This window comes from Leuciscus leuciscus (genome assembly GCF_965113295.1).
Source record: "Leuciscus leuciscus genome assembly, chromosome: 11".
Classification (NCBI taxonomy): domain Eukaryota; kingdom Metazoa; phylum Chordata; class Actinopteri; order Cypriniformes; family Leuciscidae; genus Leuciscus; species Leuciscus leuciscus.
Window position 1 is genome coordinate 32,014,781 of NC_138735.1, and position 21,782 is coordinate 32,036,562.

Consider the following 21,782-nt stretch of genomic DNA (forward strand, 5'->3'; position numbering starts at 1 on the left):
ATGATTTGTGAAGGATCATGTGACACTGAAGACTGGAGTAATGATGCTGAAAATTCAGCTTTGATCACAGGAATAAATTACACTTTACTATATATTCACATAGAAAACAGATATTTTACATTGTAAAAATATTTAGCAATTTTACTTTATTTTTTATCAAATAAATGCAGAAGAGAATCTTTCGAAAGCATTAAAAAAATCTACAAACTTTTGAACAGTAGTGTAGATTTAAATAAAGGTAGATATAAACATTTTAATATAATATAATATAATACAATTTAATATAATGAAGTTAATATAGTATAATATAATGAAATATTATATAATATATTATAATATACACAGACACGTTGTATATTATATCATGTTAACATGATGTAATATTTTTTGCACACTAAGACAGCATTGTTGTATCTAAATTATCAGTAAATCATCAGTAAATCATGAGTAAATCTCGAGTAAATCACGAGTAAATCTCGAGTAAATCTCGAGTAAATCTCGAGTAAATCATCAGTAAATCAACAGTAAATCACGAGTAAATCACGAGTAAATTACGAGTAAATCACGAGTAAATCATCAGTAAATATCGAGTAAATCACGAGTAAATCATCAGTAAATCATGAGTAAATCATGAGTAAATCAACAGTAAATCACGAGTAAATCATCAGTAAATCATCAGTAAATCATCAGTAAATCACGAGTAAATCACGAGTAAATCATCAGTAAATCATCAGTAAATCACGAGTAAATCATCAGTAAATCATCAGTAAATCATCAGTAAATCACGAGTAAATCACGAGTAAATCATCAGTAAATCAACAGTAAATCACGAGTAAATCATCAGTAAATCATCAGTAAATCATCAGTAAATCACGAGTAAATCACGAGTAAATCATCAGTAAATCATCAGTAAATCACGAGTAAATCATGAGTAAATCACGAGTAAATCAACAGTAAATCACGAGTAAATCTCGAGTAAATCATCAGTAAATCATGAGTAAATCAACAGTAAATCACGAGTAAATCATGAGTAAATCACGAGTAAATCATCAGTAAATCATGAGTAAATCATGAGTAAATCAACAGTAAATCACGAGTAAATCACGAGTAAATCACGAGTAAATCACGAGTAAATCATGAGTAAATCATCAGTTAATCATGAGTAAATCAACAGTAAATCACGAGTAAATCAGTGGTGCTCACCAGGTTCCCCACAGACAGCATCCGGTTGAACTCATCCGTCATAGGATAGTGTTCGAGAGCCATGAAGAGTGTGTTGAGGACGATGCAGATAGTGATGGCCAGATCCAGGAACGGGTCCATCACCATGATCTTCACCCACTCCTTCAGCTTCATCCAGCGAGGGCAACACGTCCACACCAGGTACTTGTGTGCAAACGCGTACCAGCACGGGTGACACTTCTGCTGCGCCTCCTCCAGCTCTGAGACACCGACGACACAACATCACAACATCACAGGCTCATTCGGCTCCAAGCTTCTTTTAGCTGCAGCTCAAACAGTTGAGGTGCTTTTTCAGCCATTTTACAAACTTCAACCATTTTGTACATATCCACCTCCTAAACCCCGCCCCCCAAATACATGTCAGCCAATCCAATGTCAGCAAACCTGAAAGTGCACAATGATTGACAGGCGTCTAGTGTTCGTGATCATGGTCAGATAGTTTGTTGCTGTTGTTTCTCAGGACTCTCATTTTACTGATTTCTGTCAGGTAAGAGGGATTTCATACATGATATTAATGCATTAAAGTGTGCTATAATATAAGAATGGACTGTTAACCTGTTTGGGTGAACAATTTAAATTTAAAAATGATGTAAATAAAGCAATAAACCATTAGAGGCCTCCTGTCACAGTCTATTTAGCCATCTGACTGTAAATAAAAGATGTTTTTGGCAATGCTATTCAAATGTTAAAAGCCAAAAATCTGTTTTTAGACTAAATTTAGACAATGTAAACATAATTTACAGCTCAGCGTTGCAGTTCTCATGGCTTGTAGCGCCACATGAAAAGGTCACAGTGAAAGGCTAGCATGTTGTTTTTCTACCCTACTGAGGTTGAATCACACTTGATAAGCGAGGACGTGTGTTTCGGAGGAACCTGTAAGTGTTCTAATGAGAAACGAGACAGAGACGGACACTTCGCGGGTCTAGATTTGGCTCTGCGTCAGTAATGTGCCAGTAACTCGTGCGGTGAGAAGCTGAGATGGTGTGATGCTCCACAGCAGGTTCATTCGACCTGTCAGGCTTTATTTCATCCAACACAAGAGAAACTGACCAACAAACAGACCTTCAGTTTACACCATCTTCACCTTAACACAGCAGCAACCAAACTGAGCACGATATGTGTAACATTGTGTTTTTGTATTAATGTTGGATTACGAGAATTGTTATTATTATTTATCTTATAAATATTTATTTAATCAAATTATAAAAAATAATATTTTTTAGTATTTTTTCAAATAATTCAGGATAAATTAATTAATTAATAGTGTATTTATTAATTTAAATTATACGAAATAAAATAATAATTTTTAAAAATAATTTTTAAATAATTCAAAATAAATTAATTGATTTTTTTATTTAAATTAGAAAAAAACAAATATCTTTAAATATAAAAAAAGGATTGATTAATTGTATTTATTTATTTATTAGTACTATTATTCAGTGTTTATTTATTATTATTACATTAGGCATATATTTATATATACACACAACATGTACAAATAATAATATATATTTTTATTATTATAAAATCACAGATTTTATTTGTTTATTTGTGTACAATAATTTACTTCTGTCATAACAAATATTCAATGCGAATTTCCATGTTGGAATGGTTAAAATATTACGCAGTATAAAATACAGGCCCTGAACAATAAAAACATGGTGAAAACTTTTTTTTTTCAAGTATTTTTTTACTTTTACTTATTTTTAAGAGTATTTTTGCAATATGGCTAATCCAGTGTCAGCATACTTATATAAATCAGTGAGTGGAAGCTAGCAATCTATCATACACGTATGTAAGCATCATCTGACATAACGTGCTCATTATAGTAAATTCGGCCTGCTGCTGTCCTGCCGTGTCAGCTTTCACATGCGTGATAATGAGGATTGGCATTTTCTTACGCTAGCAGGTCTAAACTCAGACCCTGTGAGCTCAGGCCTTCTTCTGTTAGCAACTTTTGTGCTGACCAATCAAGAGTCCAGAAAAGACTCAAAATATGGGCCATTTTTGTTCATAAATGACATTTCATGAGCAGTGGTGTCCTCTAGTCAGGAGAGCACACTAGCCGTACGATACAAAACAGCCTCCGATTGACTTTTGAGGAAGTATCCTTACGCTTTCCCTGAAAAAAATACCACTCAGGTTCAAAACTCGTTCACATAAAGGATAATAACTATAGTGATAACTGTATATATCTATATAGCGCCGTTGCGCTTCAGGCGATCCGAGTTCGAGTCCCGACTTGTGGACTTTCCCAATCTTTCCTGACCTTTCCTGTCTGCTTCCAGTCCTATCATAATGAAGGTAAAAACAAAACAAAAAATCTTAACAATATCTGTGTCTACATCGACAGATGATAGTGTACTGTTTTTTCTAAGCGCGCTACAATTTTGTCGTCTGCCGCTTTAAATGCTCGAGCTCGTTAAAGTCAGGAGGATTCTGACTGGCTGTCAGTGTTTTCATCATTCATCAGCTGAAAAAAAATTGCAATGAAAGTGATATCGTTCTGTTCCGTTTATTCTAAGTTCACTGCAATTTTGTCTTCTGTCGCTTTAAATGGTCACGCTCGTTAAAGTCAGGAGGATTCTGATTGGCTGTCAGTGTTTTCAAAAAAATCCCTATGAAAGTGATACAGTTCTGTTCTGTTTATTCTAAGTTCACTGCAATTTTGTCTTCTGTCGCTTTAAATGCTTGCGCTTATTAAAGTCAGGAGGATTCTGATTGGCTGTCAATGTTTTTATCGTTCATCACCTGAAAAAAAAAAAAACACTATGAAAGTGATATCGTTCTGTTCTGTTTATTCTACGTTTGCTTCAATTTTGTCATCTGCCGCTTTAAATGCTTGAGTTCGTTAAAGTTAGATGGATTCTGATTGGCTTGTCAATGTTTTTATCGTTCATCACCTGAAAATAAAATCGCTATGAAAGTGATATCGTTCTGTCTATTCGAAGACCATTACAATTGTGTCGTTTATCACTTTAAATGCTCAAGCTCGTTAAAGTCAGATGGATTCTGATTGGCTGTCAATGATTTTATCGTTCATCAGCTGGGAAAAAAAATCACAATGACAGTGATATCATTCTGTTCTGTTTATGCGCGCTCTGCAATTTTGTCGCTTTAAATACTCGAGCTCGTTTCCAGCAGGAACATCGCAAACAATGAAACTGAATGTATCACTTGTATTCGTTTCTATATAAACTTCCACAGGTGGTCTACTCACTCGTTTCCTAAAACACTCTCCTGATAGGCGTAACAGATTTGAAACTGCGAGGACGTTCTGTAACGTTATTATTTATCGGCTGAAACGCTCAGGGAAGAGTCGGTCGTCTTGTGCCGGCCAGGTGATGTCCCAGTCTGGAGCATCAGTGGGAGGGTTACACCTTTCCACTGAATAACAACAGCGAGCGACGTCTCGGGGGACGATATTAACCGTGAGCAGATGGAGACACTTCTCCTGGCCTCGCACGCACCTCGCAGAAAGAGACTGAATGTGGATTTTGTGTTCATATGGAGTGTTTTCAGGGCTCATATCTCATTGCTGGCTCGTTTGTGATCGGTGTTGGTTTGTTGTTGTGTAGCTGTCTTACCCTCCATGGCGTCAGTGATGTAGCTGGTGGCGCTCAGGGCCCGGTCTCGGCCCTCTTGGGGCAGCTGGGGCAACAGCATGCTGCTCAGCTCATTGGTGGAGTTGTGCCCCTGTAAGACCAGAACACTCACATTAATGCCTTCATAATGCCGTATTTAAGTGCAGATTTTTAGAACTCAGTGGTTTCTCTTTCACTTATATTTATTTTACAATGTTTTTCAAATAATATGTATTACAATGCAAGTTTACAAAAACAAAAGGTTGGTTTGAGGTTGCAAGGGTGTCAGGGTGGTTGCTAGGGTGTTGCTATGTGGTTGCGTAGGGCATTTCTAGTATCGCTGTGCAGTGTTTTATGCAAGTGTTTTAAATGCTTATAAGCACATTGCAATGTGGTTGCTGGGGTGTTTGGGTGGTTGCTAGGGTGTTGCTATGTAGTTGCTACGTTGTTGTGGGTGATTGCGAGGACATTCCTAGTGTTGCTGTACAGATTCTACCTGTTCTGAATGATTTTAAGCACATTGCTATGCAGTTGCTAAGTGTTCTGAACAAATTTATACAAACAGCTATGTGGTTTCTAGGGTGACTGGGTGGTTGCTAGGGTGTTGCTATGTGGTTGCGATTCCAAGGTACACTGCTAGAATTGTGCAGTTGATAAGTGTTCTGAACGATTTTAGACAAACAGCCATGTGGTTTCTAGGGTGACTGGTTTCAATGGTGTTGTGGGACATTGAGATTGCTAGTGTTGCTGTGCAGTTGCTAAGTTTTCTGAATGATTTTAGACAAACAGCTATGTGGTTTCTAGGGTGACTGGGTGGTTGCAAGGGCATTGCTAGTGTTGCTGTGCATTTGCTACCTGTTCTGAATGATTGTATGGACATTGCTATGGAGTTGCTAAGTGTTCTGAATGATTTTATGGGCATTACTATGGAGTTGCTAAGTGTTCTGAATGATTTTATGGACATTACTATGGAGTTGCTAAGTGTTCTGAATGATTTTATGGGCATTACTATGGAGTTGCTAAGTGTACTGAATGATTTTATGGACATTACTATGGAGTTGGTAGGTGTACTGAATGATTTTATGGACATTACTATGGAGTTGGTAGGTGTTCTGAATGATTTTATGGACATTTCTATGGAGTTGGTTGGTGTTCTGAATGATTTTATGGACATTACTATGGAGTTGCTAAGTGTACTGAATGATTTTATGGACATTACTATGGAGTTGCTAAGTGTACTGAATGATTTTATGGACATTACTATGGAGTTGCTAAGTGTACTGAATGATTTTATGGACATTACTATGGAGTTGGTAGGTGTTCTGAATGATTTTATGGACATTTCTATGGAGTTGGTTGGTGTTCTGAATGATTTTATGGACATTACTATGGAGTTGGTAGGTGTACTGAATGATTTTATGGACATTACTATGGAGTTGCTAAGTGTACTGAATGATTTTATGGACATTTCTATGGAGTTGGTAGGTGTTCTGAATGATTTTATGGACATTTCTATGGAGTTGGTTGGTGTTCTGAATGATTTTATGGACATTACTATGGAGTTGGTAGGTGTACTGAATGATTTTATGGACATTACTATGGAGTTGCTAAGTGTACTGAATGATTTTATGGACATTTCTATGGAGTTGGTTGGTGTTCTGAATGATTTTATGGACATTTCTATGGAGTTGGTTGGTGTTCTGAATGATTTTATGGACATTACTATGGAGTTGCTAAGTGTACTGAATGATTTTAAGTTGTAAGGGTATTTCTGGTGTTGCTTTGCAGTTGCTAAGTGTTCTGAACAGTTTTAAGCACATTGCAATTTCGGTTGCTAGAGGGTTTAGCTGTTAACGTTGCTACAGTGTTGTGGGAGATTGAGATTGCTAGTGTTGCTGTGCAGTTGCTAAGTTTTCTGAACGTTTCTAGACAACAGCTATGTGGTTTCTAGGGTGACTGGGTGGTTGCTAGGGCGTTGCTATGTGGTTGCCACAGTGTTGCTGTGCAGTTGCTACCTGTTCTGAAATATTTTAAGCACATTGCTGTGCAGTTGCTAGGGTGACTGGGTGATTGCAAGGTGGTTGCCAGGCACTACTATGTGGTTGCTAGGGTGTTCTGGATAGCTCCATCCTGAATTCTCTCAGATATTCTGGTCTCTAGATATGGCTCAGCAAACACTTTATTTTACATATCAAATTGACTTAGCTAAAAACACACACATTAATCTTCAACACTCAGTGGCATTTAAAAATCGATTCTGTTTAGTGCAAAACAAAAGATAATAAAGTCAGCTATTAGCCCTTAGCGGAAAATGTCTTAAGTGTTAATGGTTGTTTTGGGAAATGTGATCATTTTTGTCAAACGCTTTTATGCATTTGTTTTCTAAACGTTTGCTGGAAGAGCCTGTTTTAATTGTTTTAATATGAGGCCTTTGAGACAATGACATGATGTCTGACTGTAACAATGACCCTCTGATTATATAATGTGTTTTTGATCGCAGGTAATCAAAGGAATGACGCAGGAGCACTTCACATCGGCCCACCATAACACCCACTGCTGCTGTTCAGACGAGTGGGAAACACCGCTGTGTGTGTGTGTGTGTGTGTGTGCGCCTCAACTCTTATTCAACATCTGTTGCTACGTAACCATGACTACATCGCCAAGACAACAGGGTTTCCATGCCTCTAACACACAGTCCAGACAGTTCTCAGACTCCTTTCTGAGTATTTCAGATTTCTTGGCATGACGTTGTACTTCCGTTTCATTCAACTGGCTAAAAAGTATGAATGTTGACCCCATATAGAAAAGAAAAATCACTAGTTATAATATATCAAAAAGATCTAAATTCTTCCACCTAGACAGCAATGAGATTAAAGGGAGAGCAAACAGCTATTTTACATCGTCAAAATTTTACTGTTTTTACTGAATTTTTACTGTATTTTGATGAAATAAATGCAGCCTTGGTGAGCAGATGTCGTCGTTGAAATGTCTTTCAAAAGAAATGTCTTGCAAAGACATTAAAAATGTACCAAGTCCTAAGTTTTGAGTTGTAGTGAATATGTAAATATAGAGTTGATTTCAATTTATTTCTATATTTTAGCACAACTATAAGCAATTAATCATTAGACAACAGCAATAAAAATATCATGCATTTTGAAGAATTTTATAATTATAATAATAATAATAATGATTATTATTATAATTATAATAATTATATATTATTTGTATTATGATAGCAATAATATTGACATTACCTTATACAATATTATGTCATAACTCAAATGAAATCTCAATATAAACTTATTAATTAATTAATTTTTCATAATCTGAGCTGCTTCAGCTACTATCTGCTAAACATTTCACCCAAAAATTAAAAGAAAAATAGAAATGATTTTGCATAAAAAAATGCAGCCTATTTTAACTTTTATTTAAATACATCATGCAAAAAATGTCATCATGCAACACAAAGCTTCAAATATATATTTTCTTAACTTTATCTTTACATTCCAGTGTGAAATATGACCTGTAAAGGTTTTTTTGTCACAGATTCACAACTTCTGCATTGTAAACATCATCAGATTACTGCTACATTCGGCTTAATAGCTGATAATGCAAAACGTCTAGACAACAGCAACAAAAATCCATATTGTCTGTTGCACTTATTAAATTAAAATAACCTCAGTCTTTGTATTAGAATTATTCCATTTGACATGCGGACAAATGAACATTTGCGAACGTGGGAAAGAGCAGAAGAGGTGGAGGTTCTTGCAGAACACTAATCATTACACAGCATGTTTTCAGTCGGCCAATAAAAGAAAAGAACTCGTCAAAATCAGCTCAGAAAAGGCAAGAGCGTAATGCGTATTATCAATGTGACTGACAGCTATAGAAGGACTGACTATATGAACATAACACACACACACAGCAGTCTGTTCTGCACTTGTGTTAGTCTTTGAAGACGATGATGCTGTTTAGGAGACATTTAAGTATTTTTTTAACACTTTTATCCCTGGGTTGTGATTTTTTAAACTTTCCATTCATCAAAGAATCCTGAAAAGTAAAATGTATCACAGTTTCCACAAAAATATGAACTTTCAACATTGATAATAATCATAAATGTTTCTTGAGCATCAAATCATCATATTAGAATGATTTGTGAAGGATCATGTGACACTGAAGACTGGAGTAATGATGCTGAAAATTCAGCTTTGATTACTGGAATAAATTACACTTGAACATATATTCACATAGAAAACAGATGTTTTAAGATTTGAATAATATTTCACTATTTTTACTGTTTTTATTGTATTTTTGATAAAAAAATTACAGCCTTAATGAGCATAAGAGACATTATAATATTTTTTATATTTTAGTACAATGATAAGTAAATAATCACTAGACCATAGCGATAAAACATTATATGCTTCATGAAGAATTTCATTATAATTTTTTTTATTATTATTATTAGAAAAACAATAATATTGTGTCAAATTAAGTGTGACAGTGCTCATTGATAATCATGATATAAATTAACCATTTATCGGCATACTGACTGACAAATTATGTAGAAATGTGTAAAGAAGTATCAGTCAAACTTCTTATAATTACACTGTAAAAAATATTGTTTTCCAACTGGATTATGTTTTACAAGAAAATAAATTTCAGACATTCTACATCAAAAATGCAACATTTAATTCAGTGTGTTATGTGCTGTTTCTAGTGACTAGCAATTTCTGAGTGATTTTTTTTTGTCTTCCATTTTAATTTCTTCACAAGATTGACTCAATTCTCAACAAGAGAAGCTTCCAGCAGCGGCACTTGATCTATAGATCCACATGTGCTTCATTACAAATCAATCATGCCGTTTCCAATTTACGGGACTCCAGCTTGACCACCAGCCCTGCTCATTTTGATTAGAAGCTTAAAGTCACTTACGCTTTCCTCTTTGACCTTCTCCATAGTGCAGGTGGGAAGTTGCAGAGGAGACAGCGGCCCCTGGCCCGAGACCCCGTTCTGGTCCATGGCTACGAAGAGTTTTCCGTTGATGTTGAGGCTCGGGAAGAAGAACTGGGAGCTGTGACTGCATGTGCTTTGAGCGCTGGTCCGTCTCCGGCTCCAGGGAAGCGCCAGTGAACCGCCTCGACTGTCCGAATCTCCGTGATTGCTAAACTCGTCGTCGGCGAAATCCACCTCCGAGTCTTTGTTCGGCGGCCGGAAGTTGAAGATGCTGACCTGACTTTCCCGTCTGGCCCTCAAGGATAAAGTGCGGACCAGTAAAGAATGTGTTTGCTAGAAAGAAAGAAAGAAAGAAAGAAAGAAAGAAAGACATTTGAGGCTTTTTCACAGACGAAAGCAACATGATGGTGACAGAATTCAAATTTATTGTGTGACTATTATTATAAATCCACCTTCATCCCCTCTATAGTGTCCAGCTTGGCTGATTTGTCGTCCCCCGTCATCCCTTCTGACATCGGCCTCGAGCTTTTCCTCCGGTCGAGGTTCCCTTTGCCTTGCGAGGAGAACGGCGACACGTCAGCGGTCAAGATGGACTCGGTTTCTTGTGCTTTCTGAGCAACCTGAGAGACAGCGGACAAAAAGCTGAAGCTATACTCACAATATAGCATTCATTTCTTATCTCTAAATCAGGGATTCGCAAACTTTTTGGTCCGCCGAACCACTTATGCCGAGTTCAGACAACACGATATCAATCCAAAAATTTGCACGATCCATTCCACGTAGGGTGTCATCACGGCTTGACACTAACTTTAGCTCACCAGCGACGGCGGCTAGTGGTTTTCTAAAGTTACGAGCCACTCAGCGTTTTCACTGGGCACAATTATGACATCGATACCATGGGAAAACCTACCATATAGATATTTTTAATATTACCTCATAATTTGGAAGCAGGTTTATTAGGCTGCTGTCACTTTAAGACCTGATACACGGGTCCAATATACTGTTACACGCGTTTTCTTTCTCAACTGTTTACGTTTACTTAAAGCATAACTGACTGTGTTTATGTGAATACTCGCCAAGACCGGCATTTTGACATTATTTTGAGTGTATTTGACTGTTTAAGCGCAATAAGCATCGAAAAAGGACTCAATTTAGTACTGAGAGGCGGTTTTGTTCGCACACACTTTGGGTGTAAAATGATGAGCAATCCAACGCTGAAATATGAATACGCTCCATATACGAATATGGAGAAATGAAAGAAAGACGATGAACACTGCTTCGGCAGCCATTGTTTGTTTACGCTCTCATTTCCTAAAGTCAGTCGCACGTTCTGCCTTCTCGATGACATCACGCACGTCGTTAAAGACGGCAAGCGATGATTGGTCGAGAAGCAACATGTAGTCTGAAGTGTTTCTTGAACGCAGGAGTCCAAATAACATATTCTGACTGTCGTAACAGACAAATATATTGTGTAGTCTGAACCCAGCATTAGACGTAAAACATATACATAAATATTTTAATAATTTTAAAAAAACATTCTCATGCTCACGTTTCTCTGATGTTGGTTGATGATCACATGACATGCAAGTAAACAGATACAATATTTAGTCTTTATTTAATAAGTGTTTTTTTAAAAAGAGGGCTAAATAAGATTATATATTGCAATTATTCTGTCATATTGCGATTTGAACTGTGATATGATAAACATTTAGCTGGACTTAAAAGTGGACTCTTTACATTTGCACCGGTGGTTTTAGGAACCCAATCAAATTTAATAAGATTATTAATTGTTATTATTAACATTAGATAGTTGTAGTAGTAGTTTCACCTCTAATTATGAAGACAGAAATGCAAAATTGTAGTAAAGTACAATTTTACTGTAAAATGAAAATTAATGTGATAATACTACAATCAAATGTTCATTTTACACTACAAGTTACACTTACACTTGGGAAGTGATATCAGGCTATATCAGGATTTCAGTTTTATTTCGCCCCATTTATTTATTTTAATGTTATTTAATGAATTATTCTCATGAACCCTCGTTTGGGATGTGAATGGAGACACGAACAGCTGATTTGAATGGTGACCCCGACGTACCTGCTGTTCCTTCTTCAGCTGCTCCATGGCCAGCTGAAACTCCTGCTCTTTCTGCAAGGCTTCGGCAATCGTGGCCTGGTTCTGCTCCTCGTACGCCATGGCCACCACAGCCAGGATCAGATTCACCAGGTAAAACGAGCCCAGGAAGATCACCACCACAAAAAACACCATGTACGCTTTTCCCGCGGAGCGCAGAGTCTGTGCATCACAGAAATGGCATCAAATCACAAGGGCTGCAATAATTCGCAAATTGCTTTATCATTTGTTGCTTAATCTTTTCACAAGATTCTAATTAGGTGCATTGGTCAGGCTGATAAATCAATCATTTTGAGATAATCTGCACTGGCCAAAAACAAACCCAATTACCAAAATCTGCCAAAAGTGAATGGAGGGAGATAGATAAATAAAATTAATTTCTACATACATTACCATGCAAAAGTTTGTGGTTTATAAGATTTTTGATGCCTATATATTTACATATTCACTACCATTCAAAAGTTTGTACTGTTTTTGAAAGAGTCTCTGCTCACCAAGGCTGCATTTATTTGATTAAAAATATAGAAAAACATAAAAAAAAAAAAAAATTATTACAAATTAAAAGAAATATAATTTACTGCAATATATGTTAAAATGTCATTTATTCCTGTGATCAAAACTGAATTTTCAGCATCATTACTCCAGTCTTCAGTGTCACATGATCCTTCACAAATCATTCTAATATGATGATTTGATGCTCAAGAAACATTTATGATTATTATCAGTGTTGAAAACAGTTCATATTTTTGTGGAAACTGATACATTTTATTTTTCAGGATTCTTTAATAGAATAAAACAGCATTTATTTGAAATCGTTTGCACCATTATAAATGTCTTTACTGCCACTTTTGATCAATTTAATGCGTCCTTTAGTAAAAGTATTTTTTCTTTTCAATACTTTTGAAAGGTAGTGTAAATGCATCTCAATTGCTTTAAGTAAATTAGAGGGAAAATCAGGAATTTATGGCAGATGTTGAACAACCTGTACATTAAACCACATTCAGTTGATGGCTGAATGTCACGTAATGAGAGAGAACAGGAAGAATACTGACATGATGATAGAGGTTTTCCCAGTAATCTTGAGTCATGAGTCTGAAAAGGGAGAGGAAAGCCCATCCAAACGTGTCAAAGCTGGTGTAGCCGTAGTTTGGGTTTCGTCCAGTCTTCAAACATTCAAAACCATCTGGACATTTGCTGCAGAAAAGAGAAATAACTAGTTCTTAAAGAGGCCATATTTCAAAGTGATGTTGTTTTTGTCTCTACTAGAGCAGGTTTTCCTGCTTGAATGTTGATTATTTTCCTCATATTCTCCATTGTTGCGGCTCCTCTCTTCCCAGTCTGTCAGTAACGCTCTGTTTACTTCCTGTCTCTATGAAGCCCCTCCTTCTGAAAAGCACACTGTGCTCTGATTGGTCGGCCGGATCAGTGTGTTGTGATTGGGTGAGCGCTTCGAGTATGTTTGGGAAATGTCCCGCCCCTTTCCATAACCGCCAGTTTAACACACTACTAACTAACTCAACCAGGCCCCGCCCCTTTATTCTGCATATGAATAATTATAATGAGGAATATTGTGGCGTGTTCGTTCCCGGAAGAAACTCAAGACTACAATGGAGGCGTTTCAGGAGTTCAGAAACACTGACTCTGATATAAAGAACTGGAGCTTCTTCATGCTCAAACAGCAACATTAACAGTGAAGAAAGATGAACACGAAAAAAAGCATAACAGGTCATCTTTAATTGCATCAAATTGTTTATAATTACTTCATCAGGGTTATTAAATTCTGCATTATGCAGGTCAGACAAGTAATTTGGTGAGGTCAATTTGTAAAGAAAGAATACGCTCCTGCGCACACATATATTCAAACGCGCATATCTATAGACTAAACAGATAATATGCATGTGCAAATGTGCATTTTTGAAGTTTACAAGGAGATGATAACGTTTTTCAAAACTTTTCAAAACTTGCACATTGGATCCTGAAGCCAAAACAATCTATGTTACTGTAATCTCCTATTATCACCGTAAAGCTGCTTTGAAACAATCTATATTGTTAAAAGCACTGTATAAATGAAGGTGACTATAAACTCAAACTTTGTCTATGACTAATATTCATAAACTAGTAGTGAGAGGCTGGTGGCGCCAGTGGTGCGAGTCTGTGCCCGTCTTCTGCCAGTCTCGTTCCCTTCGGGGCAGGCGGCGACTGGCTCTCAGCGACTGGCATGCTGGAAGTGTGAGGGTGCGGGTGACGGGCACTATCGCACTCACACACCTCGCCGTGTCCCTGAAGGACGTGCTAATGGACGGGCCCCACTTCATTTCGATTTGGACAGGGGCCCTCGGACCCCAGACACACTGATATCAACCGCGGTTTCCTTTCTCGTGTGGCACTCGATGCCAGAACGTGCTCTCCGACCCACACTACTCTACAGCAAACTTCACCACAGAAACATACTGATGGTTCAGTCATAAAAAAAATAATAAAAAAAAATCAGTATTGAGTAAATATTATTTCATTGTGGTTTTAAAATCAACATTTAATCAGGATTTTTGTCCATATTTGATCATTATTATTTTATTATAGTTTTAAAATCAACATTTAATCAGGATTTGTGTCTTGTTTTCCAAAAAAAGTAAAGGAATAAATGAGAGTTCAATTGTTAATTATTTTTATTTTATTTTTATTTTTTATGTTATTGATTATATCGTTTTTATTGGTGATAATAAAAAAAATCTGTATTATTTCATCATGATTAAAATGAACAATAAATAATAGAAACGTTTTTATCAATATTTGATCATTATTATTTTATCATAGTTTTAAAATCAACATTTAATCAGGATTTTTCGTCTTGTTTTCCAGTAGAAAAAAAAGTGATAATTAAATTAATTTTTTTTAAATTGTTATGATTTGTCTACCAGTTTAAGACGGCAATAACTACTGTAATCAGCACTTTTTTATTGTCTAGTTTTCTTGTATAACTATCTAAACTCTAAACATCCTTAAAACAAGATCAATTTACTTGAAAACCAACACTGTGCAAAATGCTAATTCTTCTTTTCTTGTTTTAATCATAAATCTTCAAAACTTTAACCAAAGCATATTCTCTAAAATAAAGTCTTGTGCAATTTTGCTTTCAAATGAACCTTGTTTTAGTAATGTTTACAGGGAAACGAGAGCAGAATCTGTGATCGGCTCATCATTGATCATCTATATTCCTGTGATCGGCTCATCATTGATCATCTATATTCCTGTGATCGGCTCATCATTGATCGTCTATATTCCTGTGATCGGCTCATCATTGATCGTCTATTTTGCTGTGATCGGCTCATCATTGATCGTCTATATTCCTGTGATCGGCTCATCATTGATCGTCTATTTTGCTGTGATCAGCTCATCATTGATCATCTATATTCCTGTGATCGGCTCATCATTGATCGTCTATATTCCTGTGATCGGCTCATCATTGATCGTCTATATTCCTTTGATCGGCTCATCATTGATCGTCTATATTCCTGTGATCGGCTCATCATTGATCGTCTATATTCCTGTGATCGGCTCATCATTGATCATCTTTATTCCTGTGATCGGCTCATCATTGATCGTCTATATTCCTGTGATCGGCTCATCATTGATCGTCTATATTCCTGTGATCGGCTCATCATTGATCGTCTATATTGCTGTGATCGGCTCATCATTGATCGTCTATATTCCTGTTATCGGCTCATCATTGATCGTCTATATTGCTGTGATCGGCTCATCATTGATCGTCTATATTCCTGTGATCGGCTCATCATTGATCGTCTATATTCCTGTGATCGGCTCATCATTGATCGTCTATATTGCTGTGATCGGCTCATCATTGATCGTCTATATTGCTGTGATCGGCTCATCATTGATTGTCTATATTGCTGTGATCGGCTCATCATTGATCGTCTATATTCCTGTGATCGGCTCATCATTGATCGTCTATATTCCTGTGATCGGCTCATCATTGATCGTCTATATTGCTGTGATCGGCTCATCATTGATCGTCTATATTGCTGTGATCGGCTCATCATTGATCATCTATATTGCTGTGATCGGCTCATCATTGATCATCTATATTCCTGTGATCGGCTCATCATTGATCGTCTATATTGCTGTGATCGGCTCATCATTGATCGTCTATATTCCTGTGATCGGCTCATCATTGATCATCTATATTCCTGTGATCGGCTCATCATTGATCGTCTATATTGCTGTGATCGGCTCATCATTGATTGTCTATATTGCTGTGATCGGCTCATCATTGATTGTCTATATTCCTGTGATCGGCTCATCATTGATCGTCTATATTCCTGTGATCGGCTCATCATTGATCGTCTATATTCCTGTGATCGGCTCATCATTGATCGTCTATATTCCTGTGATCGGCTCATCATTGATCGTCTATATTGCTGTGATCGGCTCATCATTGATCGTCTATATTGCTGTGATCGGCTCATCATTGATCGTCTATATTGCTGTGATCGGCTCATCATTGATTGTCTATATTCCTGTGATCGGCTCATCATTGATTGTCTATATTGCTGTGATCGGCTCATCATTGATCGTCTATATTCCTGTGATCGGCTCATTATTGATCATCTATATTCCTGTGATCGGCTCTGATTGTCTATATTGCTGTGATCGGCTCATCATTGATCGTCTATATTGCTGTGATCGGCTCATCATTGATCATCTATATTCCTGTGATCGGCTCTGATTGTCTATATTGCTGTGATCGGCTCATCATTGATCATCTATATTCCTGTGATCGGCTCATCATTGATCATCTATATTGCTGTAGTGGTTCTGTTGCTGTCATTGAGTTCCAGCACAGAGTCACTTGGAGAATTTGTCAGAGAAGCCCCTCTCAGCACACTGGCAGCTGGGATCGCATTGCCGGGACACAAAGCATTTTAACATGGTCTATTTCGGGCGCTAGAGAGTCCCTCTGCCCTGTTAGGGTCCCGAGAAAGACGTGGCCGGGGCCGATGGACTTTGGGAATTTCTGTTGGTGCCGTGCGTGTAAACCAATATGAAGACCTGTGTGTTGTTGAATAACTGTTATGTTGTTATGAGCCAAGATGTACTCAAGGTTACTTCCTATGGGAGTCTGATCTATGAATGCTTCTGCCGGGATCATGTGGCCGATCGGATCAACCGGATTGACACGGGCGAGATTAAACGTATCACTATAACAGAGAATACAGTAACAAAGAGACAAAGAGAGCTCGGATGACGGGAAACTGATGCTTTATTGGATGAAGATGATGCTGAGATATTTAGGAATAGTAATATAGAGGATCAGGGCTTGTGGTTGGATGATGCCAGAAGAAAAAAAGACACCGTTGGACTTTTGGAATAGATTTGACATGATGATCCTAACCCTAACCTTAACCCTAACCCTAACCCTAACCTTAACCCTAACCTTAACCCTAACCTTAACCCTTAACCCTAACTCTCTGAATAAACCGTTTTCTGATTGAAATTACTTATTGTGGATTGGGCGATATCTGGAGATGTTTTTTAATATAAACACATAAATAAATAAATAAATAAATAAATAAAAATGTGTGCGTAAATGTTTCAAAATATTTCATTATATTATAATATATTATGATTAATATTATAATATTATATAATATTAATATTATTTATTTTATAAACATTTTAGTTGTTTGCCTTTTGGATATGGATATAATCTTCTCTATGTGACATAACCTAGAACGATATAAAAATTACACATGATTTTTTTTTTCATGATGATATTGCTGGAAATATAAAAGCAAGCAAAATTGACAATATCATAATGATTTGAATGTACTTCTTATTTGGCTGTTAAACTTCCCAGAGACACTGTAAATGTTAATGGTTGACAAAAAAAAAAGAATTTTAAGAGCATTATCAAAGATATATATTTTTAATATTGTCAGGCTGTATATAATATAAGGCTGAAAATATTGATATATAATGTTGTTTTGCAATATCATCCCGCCCTACCAGACACCAGGACCAACTAAGAAAAATCCCTGTTTTTCCAAACTCTTCTTTGGACAAATTGAGCTCTAGGAGGAGTGAGGTCATCAGAAAGCCAGCTCCCGTCTCCCAGTCTGATCCCTCAGAGCGAGCGAGTGGAGAACTCACACACTTCAGCAGAGCGAGAGAGACGAGGTGAAACGAGGTGAACGGTTTTAAAACGCCGTCAGCCTTCCACTCAGGTTTCCATCCAGGTTCACAAGGTGACCAGAGAGCTGCGCTCACACTAACAATGGCTAAAATAAGACCGCTGGATTAATTGACTTAATTGATCCCCGAGGGAAATAAACGAACAAGGGAAACAAACACACTGACATGAAGAACAGCAGCGTCGAATAAAGCCATGCGCTGTACCACTGACACATGGAGATATTAATCATATTGATAACAAGACCGTCTCTTTCAGAGCAAAAACACATGTGCTTCTCTCAAACATTCGTGTATATAGGCCATATCTTTATTATTTATTAATATATATATATGAAGAGTTCAGACGAGTGCCATCTGAAATTTTCTTCTACTATTATCATTTTTATATTTATGTTCAGTCATTTCACTTAAATGACAATTAATAGGTCATTTTCATTGCCATTTAAGTGAAATTACTGAACTTAAATATACAAGCTTTATAAAAATGATAATTCTAGAAGAAAATTTCAGATGGCACTCGTCTGAACTCTTCATATATATATAGAGAGAGAGAGAGAGAGAGAGAGAGAGTAAGTAAAATGAGATGCAGATGATGCTGCAAATTAACGTTTTTGTCGACTAACAAATCTGACCATTAAAAACCCATCAAGCTGTTGATCTGTTAGATTTGGTTGCATAATTACTGCGCTATTTCGAGTGAAGCTTTCGCTCCATGTGAGTGACCTCTCAGTACGTGTCATTAAGGTCAAATATAGTGCTGTTAAAATACAGCCTGATCACGGTTTATTAATAGACTCTTGTTTTAATACACATCCACCAACACCCCTATAATTAATACGACACACGACACGACGTTTCAGTCGAGATGTGAGGAGCTCCAAGAAAATCACAATCAAGTTTGAGCGTTTGAGTTTGAGAGCGAAGACGAAGGTCAACGATTACATGCTACAGAAATATTTATATCCCACCATTAGCAGACAGAGCATCATATTACATAACACTGACCAGGACCGTTTACAGCAGTTTTATATTACTAACAATAGAAACTAATACTATGTTTTATTAAATATTATATCACTACATTTGTCCATTGCTCAGCTGTTTTCTAAACAGATTTGGTTTCACAGAACTCATTTGTGTGTCACATTGTCTGTGCTGATGTTCAAACTGAGTCTTTTCTCTAATAGGAAGCACTGTGTCAGAATATGCCTATTATAGAGTACAATATGTGAGTCGAATAGTATGTCCAAATTCACAGCACTCATTATAGAGCAGACAGAGAGTCCCCAGATGATGGACACTTCACTATCTACTATGAATTTCATTTATATCACACATTCATACTGTGCAGAACAGTCACAATGTAAGTTTTAAACCAACTGTAGTATATAGTGTGTGATTTCAGTTCGTTCAGATGGTTTGTGTAGATGAACTAGTTCAGAAACTGGATCAATACTTCATATTCCCCACACGGATCAATCACATCTGTCACGTCTTCTTTCGTGAACAGCAAAGTATTTTTGTCTTATTTTCCAGTACAAATATCTAAACATTCTTAAGTCAAATCAAGCTAAATTACTTGAGATATTAAGTCTGGGGAGAAAAAATATAAAAATTAAGCAACTTTATGCTTAAAACAATCACAAATATCTGCCAATGGGGTCAGAAAAATTCAACTTGTTTTCCTTTGAATTAACTTTATTTTTTCAGATTTTTAGTTTTAGGCTTAAACTCACTTAATTTTAAAACGTTTTTCAGAAAACAAGACTTAATATCTTAAGCCAGTAACTGTATCTTGATTTAAGAATTTTTAGATATATGTACTAAAAAAAAATTATTTTTAAATGTAAATAAATAAAAGTCCCAAGAATATATATATATTTTTTCTAGAAAGACTTCAGATAATGGGTGGATTAATGTACAGAGGGATGGAACTGGTGTTGATGGGCAAGTCATATAATGCCAGAATAAAGGCTAATAATGGCTGAATACAAACAAAAGAATAACGATAAAACAATAATGGAGATTAAGTCTCATTCACAGCCGAAGTGTGAAAGCTTCGTTGACTGAGAACAATGGAACATGAATCGAGCCGTTCTCCTCGCCAGACATTAGACAATAGACTGCAAATGGGTGTTTAAAGAGCAATAAAATATTTTATTAGCATCTTATCAGCCTTCTCTAATAACTCACCCGACATGATCTTAGAAATGTTTTATAAAATTTATAGTTTCAGAGATATCATCCACAGATCTGAAATGAAGCATGACCACACTTGTGGCTTCAGGCTTCAGTTTAATAGTGGTTATAAGTTGTTACACTACATTCACATTATATTTGTATACATTTGACAATTATATTTTTAATATTTTTGTTTTTTATGTTTGAGCTTACAGTACATATCTCCATGTTAATTAATAACAGTCATTAATTCTGAGTCTTGAACTGTAAACTCTGAAGTTTTGGCTTTCTAAATATATGTTGGTTATGTGTTTATTCAGAATGACTTTGAGCAGATTTTGGGGAATGTCATTTATGCCCCACTTGCCAAAATGTGGGGTTTAGGGTAAGGGGTTAATGCAATAAGCTAATTTTTGCAAGTAACTGCTTCTCGTAAATGATTAGTTTAAAGGGTTCGTTCACCCACAAATGAAAGTTCTGTCAGTAATTACTCGCCCTCATGTTGTTCAACCCCGTCAGACTTTCCTCTGAGTGAGTTGACGTAGTGTAACAGCGCAGCACTTCTGGGTTGTACGTCAGAACGGAGGCTCACTATTGGCCGACGCTGGTCATGTGATGCGTGTGATGCTGGCCAATAGTGAGCCTCCGTTCTGACGTACAACCCAGAAGTGCTGCGCTGTTACACTACGTCAACTCACTCAGAGGAAAGTCTGACGGGGAACACAGAAGAACATGAAGAGTTGAAGAAAGTCGTTCATTTTGTTTGTTTTGCGCACAGAAAGTATTCTCGTCGCTTGATAAACTTATGGTTGAGCCGCTGGAGTCACTTGGACTATTTTAACGATGTATTTACTAACTTTTCTGGGATGGCAGATCTCGATTACAGAGAAGCCTATGGAGGAGTGAGACAGCTCTCAGATTTCATCAGAAATATCTTCATTTGTGTTCTGAAGATGAAGGAAAGTCTGACGGGGTTGAACAACATGAGGGAGAGTAATTACTGACAGAGTTTTCATTAGTGGGTGAACGAACCCTTTAACTCTTCATAAGTAACTAGCTTGACTGAGCTTCTGGACACTGATGAATCTTCTCTAGGAGCTTCTGTTTCTGACCCTCGTAAACCTCAATCTGTGTAACAGGCCTGTATTACACCTATAGACAAACGCCTCTCCGTTTCCAAGGGCTGCTTTATCAGAGGTGGACACGCGTTTGTTTGAGGCCTTTATCACTGCGGGAGACAGACGGATTTGTCCTTTGTCTGTTTCTGGCTTCGGCCAGATGTTACAATCAACATCTACAGGCCACGTCGTAACTCACACCAACGGCCCATTAGGCAGCGAGACCTTCACATCCGCGGCCCGATAACTCACAGAGAACAACATGCACTTTCCATTACATCTTCAATATATTCCACTGCAAAAATGCTCTGGATTTTGAAATGTCATGTTATCGATTAGCACTCGCTTTTAAGAT

The 21,782-nt window shown here is 36.9% G+C and overlaps 1 protein-coding gene across 2 annotated transcripts in view; it reads right to left on the reverse strand.

Annotated features, from left to right (window-relative positions):
* The window catches only part of scn5lab (sodium channel, voltage gated, type V-like, alpha b), a 167,616-nt gene that overhangs the window by 76,324 nt on the left and 69,510 nt on the right, over positions 1–21,782 (reverse strand). For both annotated transcript variants that reach the window (XM_082183416.1, XM_082183415.1), the window contains exons 9-14: positions 12,971–13,112; positions 11,883–12,080; positions 10,235–10,402; positions 9,762–10,115; positions 4,830–4,938; positions 1,204–1,442 (exon numbers count right to left, since the gene is read on the reverse strand). In XM_082183416.1, the coding sequence (XP_082039542.1) occupies positions 1,204–1,442; positions 4,830–4,938; positions 9,762–10,115; positions 10,235–10,402; positions 11,883–12,080; positions 12,971–13,112 (1,210 nt within the window). The remainder of the gene's footprint in view (positions 1–1,203; positions 1,443–4,829; positions 4,939–9,761; positions 10,116–10,234; positions 10,403–11,882; positions 12,081–12,970; positions 13,113–21,782) is intronic.